Genomic DNA, 9199 nt, shown 5'->3' on the forward strand with positions numbered 1-9199 from the left:
GTGCCAGCAGCCCTATGCTGTGGGAAGTGGGCCAGCTCCACCCCTGCTTGCCAGAGTCTGCACACAGCCTCAGCTTTCCCTTCTGACTGTTGGTCTGTGCTAGGAAAATGCCAGATTTCATCCTCAGGGAGCTGAGAACAGAGGGGAAATCCCTGTTCCTAGAGCATTCCAAGTAGTAGTCTAAGCATCCCTCACAGAACCAGTCCCCGTGCCCCAGTTTCCCCATTTTGAAGAGAAAGCTCATGTTCTTGTATTTCCCTGGGGTGATTAAAATTCATTCCAACCTCCCACACAAACAGAGACTTGAAATAACAGACTCAGATAATAAAAAGCACTGTGTTAGGACAATGACTGGAAGAGTTCCACCACATCAGAGCTCGCCTTGCTTTCCCCTTGCTCCCAAAGCCAGCAGCCAGCGCAGCCATCACGGCATCCTCAGTGACGGCCACAAGAGTCCTGTGGCTCAGACCAAAGGATGGCCCACGCTGGTGTTAGCTGAAATCCTGCTCCAGCTGAGCGCCTGGGGCTCAGAAGAAACTGTTCTTCTTCAGGCTGAGGGTCTCCACCTCCTTCATGAAGCGCAGGCACAGCTCCTCCTGCCACGGCAGGGCCACGCACTGCACGGCCACGGGCATCCCCACACTGCCACGGAAAGCCTGTGCCACAGAAAGAGGGGGAGGGCTTGGGGATGTCCAGGGGAAGGGATGGGGGAGCTCGTGCCCCTGGGGAACCTGGCACTACTCACCTTGGCCAGGGTTCTGTCCCACCAGTCCTGATAGTATCCCTTGTAGCCCTTCAGCTGCTCCTCGTCCTCATCCGTCACCAGCGTGACAGGGACAACACCAGCAGGGAAGTCCAAGACGTTGTAGAGCATGGTGTAGCTGACTGCCACTGCGGGAGAGGGGGAACTTGCAGTGCCAGCCTGCACAGGGAAAGCCTTCACTCCTCCGTGTGTGCGGGATTCCAGCTAATGGGGCACTTGCACTTGGAATTCAGGGGCTGAGGGATGGAAATTGCCCCTTTGGCTCCCACCGCACCGGAGGGGTTGTTCCAGGGCTGGGCTGCAGCTGTCCCAAGAGCTGAGCTCTTCCTGCTGCTGGCCAGCACCCTGGGGACGTGAGGGGAGGAGGAGAAGGAAGGCTGCTCATGGGTACTGGCACAGTGCCACAGCAAAGGTCCCCTGCCAGTTCCCTACCTGAGAGCTTTGCAGGGTAGCCGATGCCAAGAGCCGGGCCCAGCATGGGACAAAGCATGACATCCAGGTTCAGCTTTTTCCACTGGGCAATGAACTGGTGGCAAAAGTCCTGAGGAGGAAATGTGCTGGTGGTCAGTGGGGTGGATGTACTGTCCCACAGGTGCTGGCTGAGGCTCTCCTTGGGCGTCCAGCTGGGTTCTTGGCTCTTCTCTGGGGGCAGCCCACAGGCTACATCAGGCCTGATCCTGCTAAAATCCAGCAATGCTCTGCTGCCTGGACAATATTCCTCCCAGCTCACAAAGCACCCTCTTCCTGGTAAACTGGAGGTGGGCAAAGACTGAGTGCACAGGCACATGGTGACTTGGGACACGGGCTTTTGTTTTTGGAAAACCAGGAGGGAAATAAAGGCAAGTCTGATGACTGACATTTTTATATGAAGGTGTCAAAAATTCAGGTCTGATTTGCCATCGTGAACTTGCCGAGGTGTTGTCTTAACCTTTAAATGTGCTGAGAACTTGCATATCCAAGTGAGATCCACTGAGGAGAGACGTGTTACATCTTACATCACCAGAGACCTGAACATCTCCTAACCTTGGTGAGTGCTGAATCTGCCTCTTCCCAAAGAGAAATCAAACAAAAACTATTTAACCCCAAACTGTAATACTTTACCTCGATTTCCTGATGAAGATTCCAGACTTCATCCACTGTGCTGTAAAAGGAAACAAACCCAATGAAAGGCATCCCTCCCTGTGCATACACCTTCTTTCTGCCTTGTGGGGTCCCTACCTCTTGGCATTAACCAATGCTGAAGCCAGCACCATATTTCGTTCCCACAGGCTTCATCCCCTTCCTAAGCAAAAGGCTATGACCCTGGTCTCATTCCCACCCTCAATTTGCCAACGGTTTTCCAAGCCCAGCAGGGTTATGGTGTTGACACAAATTGCTCTGTTTGCTCCCAGCCTTGCATTTTCTGCCTTGCATTCTCTCAGACACATGCAGCTACAGCAGTATCAATAATGTAGCAAACACTGCTGCAAAACGAATCTCCACACATTTGCTCAGGCTCAGATTTACTCACTTTTCTGACATACTTCTTATGATACTTGATAGTCGAGGCATCTGAGCAGGAGAAAGTAAAGAAAAAAAAAATGAATCCCAGCTCTGTCCTCTGAGACAGCTCAGTCACAAACAGAAGTTGTTTCCTCAGTGTTCAGGCCAGACTTGTGGATATTCCCCAAAGTGGGGAGAGAAGGAACAGAAATAGCCCCACTCCAGTTTGGAGACGTCTGACCACAGCCAGGGAACAATGCCCAGTGACTTCTCTATGAGAAAGCCTTAGTGCAATGGGAGACAAGTTATTCACATGCAGCTTAACTCTGTCTACACTAGAAAGAAATGGACCTTACGAAAGGTCTGGAAGTCCAGCAGAGGAGAGTTTTCAGCCAGTGTGGTGCCTTTGCCAGCCAGAAGAACATCCCTGTGCCGCCTTTCTCCATCTCCCCTTTGCTGAAAGGGAGAGGGGGGTTAGGTGAGCAGTGGTAGGAAGCCACCACAACAGATCAGCTTTTTCCAGGCCAACCCCTTTGAACAGCATATCTAAGTGACAAAAAGAGGTTTGCTCCATTCTGCTGGGCAACACTTGATTCTCGCAGCATTTACAGGATATCAGCTCCCAGCCTCCTTCCAAGGCTGGTGATCCCAAAGAGAACCAAGATGCAGCTGAATCACTTAAATGTTAAGCCCCCACAGTGCCTACCAGCCACTACCTTTGTATCCCAAGTCCAGCCAGACCCTAGGGAGGATTTTTATGGACAGGCACCAATCCCATCAAATCCAGGCCATACTTACAATTTCTTGACAAAGGAGCTGCCACCATCTGCAAACATTCCCCTGACACAGTAGTTAAAGATCACATGGTCCACATTTGTGAGTTCAAAGGGCACCAGCTGGAAGGACAAAGGAGGAGGGTATCAGTGGCACAGGCACTGTTTGGGAAAAGCCACTGAGGCCTTGAAACGAGCCAAGCTACGCTGAGGATTTCCTGACAAGCCCACAGGAAAACCTCCATCCTTCCCTGAAAACAACGTTTTCCCTTTGAGCGACAACTGCTGAGTCAAAAGACATGGGATGGGTTTGTCTCCCATCTCAGCAGCCCCAGGCCCCTACCGTGTGGCCAGCCTCCTCCAAGAGCTGCTTGGTCTGGCGGACGGCACGCCTCATGGCCGGGCTGGGCATGGTGAAGAAATCAGTTTCATAGTAGCCTATGCGGAGGGGTTTTGTGCTGGAATACACCTGCAGGCAGAGGGAGAAACTGGCTGGAAGGGTGCCAGTGGAGCCAGCAGCACACCCATGCCACGGGGCGAGTCTGGAAAGCAGCACTTGGCTTTGCCCAGGTGCCCACCCATGGGTCAGGTGTTTTCAGCCTGCAGCTCTCCCCAGAGATCTCTGGCCCCCTGGGGGTTCTGTACCTCTTCATTGAAGGGGAGGGGTGGCACTGTGCTGTCCAGGCTGAACATGTCCTCGCTCAGGAGTGCCCGCAGGCACAGCGCCAGGCTCTCCACGTCTTTCGCCAGTGGTCCCACTGCTGCAGCCACTGCAAGAGACCACAAGAGAGAATTCATGGCTGAGGATCTTTCAAGTGCATGTTCTGCAAAACCAGGACCTCTTGGGACTCTTTTGTCTTAATCTAGTGTTGGCAGCAATTCCTCTTTAAGAACTGGGCAGGGGATGCCCACAAGTGTCGTCCCACCCACAGGTCCATCATTATGAGATTTGCTATCCATTAATATGCACCCTGATGGCTCCATTTCATGACTTTAAAAAAAAAACCCAGAAAACTTTGTCTATCATGACACGAGGACAACATCAGACACTCCCTCTGACTGCTAATCCCACCCTCACGAAGCAGTGACAGACAGGCCACACCCTGTGGGTAACAGGTTGTATTGTGGTTTACACAAACGGCCCCTCTCAGCTCACGTAAAAAAACAAATCGCAGTATGGGGGCAGGTCTCTGAATAAATCCCGGAAAGGGAACCTGCTTCTCTCTAAAGGTGATGGAGAAAGTCTCCCATAACCAGCTGAGGGTCCTTCTGACCCCTGCCCTGCTGCTGGGGGACAGACATCAACTCCTACCTGCCTTCTGCCCAACGACTCCAGACATTATTCCTCTTTTGCTGTAAAGAAAAGAGACACAGGAAATACAGCAGCTGAGTAGTTTTCATTGAAGGGAAAGGCTTTAAGCAGTAGTGAGTATTAATTAAAACTGCAGATGTGAAGGCTGGCTGAAGGAAGGGCCCAGAGAAAGCTCAAGAGACACAGCCTAGGCCTGAGTGATTTAGGCCATGTCAGTCAGGAAGAACCATCCCGTAAGCATGCAGATGAAGAGGTTTCCCCACCTCCACTTTGGGGAAACCAGTGCTTCCCTCCATATAAACCTCAGATATTGCCCAAGGAGGGATAAACGAGCTCTTCCCAGTTCCTCCCAAATTTCCCTTGCCCACAGGAGTTGGAGCATCCCAGCACAGTGGTTGGTAGAGTGGGTGTCACCCAGAGATGTCGCTGCATTTCTCACAGTACCTGAGTCTTTTCCCTGTGGGTTTGATTGCACAGATCCCACAGAAGGCAGCAGGAAAACGTAGGCTCCCTCCTACATCTGTCCCAATGCCCAAGATGGACCCCCCACCTCCTACAAGTGCTCCTTCTCCACCAGAGGAGCCTCCGGGGGTTCTGGTGTACAGCAGAGGGTTGCGGGTCTGACCAAAGATTAAGTTGTTGCAGTCATAGCTGAAGAGAGAGAGAGAGAGGAATATTGCAAATGAGGAATTCAGGTATCTGCTGCTGTGGAGGCTAGTCACCACTAAAAGACCCTGAGAAGGCAATCAGGTAATTCACTAGTTATTACACTGACATCATCTACTGGGGTTGTGAAGACCATGAGCCTTTTCCTGGTAGTCCCAGGACCTGAATTCATTGACAGCTTATTTCACTGACATTAAACTTTTCCCAGAGTGAACCCCTGGCAGCACAAATACATCAACCCTCCTGGAAAGTATTCCTGTTAAGGTAACTGAGTGCCACAGGTCACCCAAAGCTTGAGTACAGGCCAAATGCCAACTGCCGAGATATTTGACACTGGACTTCCCCAGAAAGTGGCGCAAAATCTGATAATCCCTGGGGCAACCTCTTTGTGTGGCTTTTTTAAACTGTGGTCAGTCATTGCCACATCACTTTAAGAAAGGCATTTCATAGGGCTTGGGCAATGGACACCCACAGAGGAGCTTTGCCAGAGCTCACTTGGCAGGACACAGGGACACTAGAAGGGTGGCTGTCCAGCAGAGCACACCTGAGCACACCACATATCAATGACACCAAAAGCAGTCTTGCCAGATGGAGCAGGAGGCTTGGGGCAGAATAATTTAAGGTCATTAGCTTAACTAGCTTCCCTTCCATGAATATGTGTTTGCATTTTAGAATTAATAGGATCATCGCTGAGAGGTTAATTTTAAAAAAGATAAAACCAGTTTCTCTTTTCTCCTTTTCCTCTTCTGCTTCTTTATTTCATGTGGAACCAGAGATAATTGTTATCCTCAGTGTAAATGTGTTTACTTTTTGAGGTGAAATTTATAGACAGAAAGAATGGAGACCAGGTGTTGTTATAAAAAAAGAAGTGGGAAAGGAGAATGAGACCAGATAGAAACCCTCCCTTGAGAAGAGGAAGAGAGCACTGCTGCTATGCTGAGGGAATGGAGCACGCACCTACCTGATGAGGGACTGGGGAACATTGGTTTTGACAAAAGGAATTGCCCCCTGTCTCTTGAGCACCTGTACCACCACGCTGTCCTCTGCTGCAGGTTTATTGAGGTTTTTTATGAACCCCAACGTTGAATCATGACCCTGGGAACAGAGACAATGAGGTTTTCAGATGGAGGAGTGCGATTCTCCCTGCCCCCATACTTTTATTTACACATTTAAGTGCATACCATACATCTCCAGCAACCCACCCCATCACATGCATGTTAAATGTGTGTTGATGGCAAACCTGACTACACTTTGCTGTTGGCTCTTGTGGGAGACAGGCAGCAAAGCCCCTCCCCTGTCCAGGCAGCCCATTCCACATCAGCTATGACAAAGTCAAGCCAGGTGCTGAGGTCAAAGCTCCCCCTCCCCAGACTTCAACCCACAGGGATTTTGGGATACAGGCGGAATTGTGCTGGTGGCACCTGGCAGTCGATGGAGTCTTTGATGCTGACAGGCACCCCATAGAGCAGACCTTGCCTCTCCATCAGCTTGGCTTTGCGGACCTGGTTCTCACTTTCCTGCAGAAACTCCGTGATGCAGTTGGTTTCTGTGGCAAGTTGGAGGGCCTTGGGGAAAGCAGGACAAGCCCACGGGTGAGTCACAGCCCATGGTGCTGCACAATGACCTCTGTTCTGCAAAGGACACCTGCCTCTTCCCCCTCTTCCTCCTCCCCATCTGCACAGTTGCTATCCGAGCAGTCTTTTCTGCTGCTCTTCAAGCCAAACTCCAAGATGGACACAGCAGGGCCACAGTTCCAGCTTGTGTATGATGAAGGGAGGCACTCAGCTCAGATCAATACCACAGCCTGTTCTCTTGTTTGAGCTTCTGGGGTGGCATAAATGATAGTTCCAGAAAGGGAACCCAGGAAGTGATCAGAACATTAGAGCAAAAGCTGAGAATGAACATCAACACTGACTTTTTGAGGTTTAACAACCCATTTGGAGATGGAGGGGAGACAACAGCAGCACTCTGCAGCTTCCCTAAAGGTATACCTGCCCTAGGGAAGGTGTGGGCTCTCCCAGGAAGGCATGGGCCCTGCAGATGCTGCTTGCTTGCTGCCTCCTTTTTTCCTCCAAACCAAGCCGAGAGCTATGGCAGCCATACGTCCAGCTCTCAAACCACTCACAGAAAGCCACAAGAAGGGCCCACCACTAACCAGTGGCCAGCTCAGCATCATTTGAGCCAGGTTTGAACCTTGTGTTGCGCTCCTCCCAAAAAAGCCAGTCCCACCGTGGGTGAGATGTTGCCCTGCTGCCCTTGCTCCTCACCTTGCCCACATAGGCATAGAAGACGTGGTCTGGAGGGAGGGAGCCATCCCGGAGTTTCTTGGAGAGCTCCGGCAAAGGCAGAGAGAGGATGGAGGCCGCGCTCACGGAAGGATGCTACAGGAAAGGTTGAACAGGCAATGTCACACTTCTACTTCAGCTGATAGGTTCCTCCTCCTTTCTCCTTGGTCCCCTCTGTAACTCACCCAAAAATATCTGCAATTTAGTCACTGAAGGTGGTATCTGCCTCAAGAGCACATCCTGCTCTATCTGACACCAGTGAGCATGGTGTGAAACCCTCAGGGCCAGTACTACCCCCGGCTCTCTCAGCCTTTCTTCCTGTTCAGACCAGTCACACCAAGCACCTGCTCATTAAAATGAAGCCTTTCACGCAGCCTTGTTTAGACAGGTCATGGCCAGGCCTGGGGGAACAGCTTAATGCAGTGCTCTTGCTGAATTACAGTGGGAGTTGGCGTCACGGTTAAAGAAATTGTTCCATCAAGGAATGAAACCAGAAGCGGAGCCAGTTCTTCTGGCACTGTAAGATATTTGCACAGGGAAGTGCAAAAACCCGGGAGCTCCTGGGCTGGTAATTTTTAGGTCAGCAGAGGTTTCTTCACCACCTACCAAACACCATGAAAAATCTATCAAACCTCACGTCTCCAAGCTGGACTCTGAACCCGAGCGAGTTTGCTCCCGCCCGAGGCCGGGCCGCCTGCCGGGACCGCGGGGCACCATCGCATCCCTGCCCGCAGCTGCGGCTGCACTTTGGCCTCTGCTGATAACACATCGCCTGTCGCCTCTTCCTGCTGCCTCCTCAGCCAGCCTGAGCCTCCCACCACGGCGACGGGGAGCTTTCCGACAGGGATTTCCCCCTCCTAGCTGCCGGTGACTGTCATCGGGATAACGGGTTATCTCCCGCTGCTCCACGCAGCGTTTCCTCCCTATCCCTGCCACAGCGGCGATCGCTACGATGCTGACACACATCGACTTAGAAAGGGAAAATAATAACACTTAATCCCCGTGGGTCCATATAAGGAGCCGGGAGAGCACCTGACAGGCGGGCGAGCGGCTGTCCCTCGCAGGGAGGGCGGCACGCCACGGGGAAGGGGCCCAGGTGAGGAGCCCCCTCCGGGGGATGCAGCGGGGGCCGCGGCTGCCGGCGCTCACCTGCTCCCGAAAGCGCTGCACCACCGCCTCCATCCGCACCAGGCTGCGCTCCTGCCGCTCCTGCGCCTCCGCCACCTTCCTCCAGAGCGCTCGGCGCCGCCGCCATCGCAGCAGCAGCAGCAGCAGGGCCGAGCCGCCGAGCAGGGCGGGCAGCGGCACCCGCATGGCGAGGCTGCGGCTGCGGCAGCGGCAGGAGCGGCAGCGGCACCCCGAGCCGCCGGCACCCCGAGCCGCCCGGCCCGCTCCGCCCCGCCCGGCCCGGCCAAGGGCACCCGCCCGTGGGAAGAGCGAGCCAAAACCTGGGCGGGATTCCCAGCCGGACAGGGATTTAACCGGCTTGCTGCCGTGCGAGCGCAGCGCGGGCAGGGAGAGGGGGAGCTTCGGGAGCAGGAAAAGCTGCTGGATGACAGCTCGCCCCTCCCTGTGCTGGGTGGTCTCTTGTCTGATAAGGTTTATTGGTGTTTCCGTTCGCCCAGGGAGGTTTTGGATCTCCCCGTAATTTTTTCAGCCCCTCTGGGAACAGTCTTGGCTTGGAGGATCACGGCAGCACGGAGGGGAGTCCCAAAGGTACTGGGCTCCTCTGCATTTCCTGGAGCCGGGCGGCTGTGTGGGGAAAAGAAACAATAAATGTCGCAGGCTGCGCCCAGCGGAGTTCACTTGTCACTGGCAGAGCATGGGTGTGTCTGTGCTGTGCGAAGTGCCGCGGCTCCTAACTGCGATATCTGGCATCCCTGCTTTCTGCGGCCTTCCACTCCGTGTTGAGGGAAAC

At 53.2% G+C, this 9199-nt stretch overlaps 1 protein-coding gene across 1 annotated transcript; it reads right to left on the reverse strand.

The window, feature by feature from the left end:
* Positions 1–317: 317 nt before the first annotated feature.
* On the reverse strand, positions 318–8659 carry LOC136294727 (fatty-acid amide hydrolase 1-like). Its single transcript, XM_066192763.1, has 15 exons — positions 8431–8659; positions 7264–7377; positions 6418–6561; positions 5958–6091; positions 4775–4981; positions 4331–4371; positions 3664–3788; positions 3362–3487; positions 3044–3141; positions 2602–2701; positions 2274–2314; positions 1865–1904; positions 1196–1304; positions 746–891; positions 318–656 (listed from the first exon to the last, which is right to left on the reverse strand). The coding sequence occupies exons 1-15, from the start codon at positions 8593–8595 to the stop codon at positions 528–530; spliced, it is 1719 nt and encodes a 572-aa protein (XP_066048860.1). The 5' UTR covers positions 8596–8659; the 3' UTR covers positions 318–527.
* Positions 8660–9199: the final 540 nt, after the last annotated feature.

Source organism: Chamaea fasciata, unplaced genomic scaffold (assembly GCF_029207755.1).
Source record: "Chamaea fasciata isolate MVZ Bird 193981 ecotype frontalis unplaced genomic scaffold, bChaFas1.0.hap1 SCAF_10, whole genome shotgun sequence".
Lineage (NCBI taxonomy): Eukaryota > Metazoa > Chordata > Aves > Passeriformes > Sylviidae > Chamaea > Chamaea fasciata.

Coding starts and splice junctions, on each gene's coding strand:
- LOC136294727 (XM_066192763.1), bottom strand. CDS start 8,595: ATGCGGGTGCCGCTGCCCGCCCTGCTCGGCGGCTCGGCCCTGCTGCTG. Junction 6,562..7,263: donor TCTATGCCTATGTGGGCAAG/GTGAGGAGCAAG, acceptor GCTTTCCCCAAG/GCCCTCCAACTTGCCACAGA. Junction 4,982..5,957: donor GTTCCCCAGTCCCTCATCAG/GTAGGTGCGTGC, acceptor CTCTCTCTTCAG/CTATGACTGCAACAACTTAA.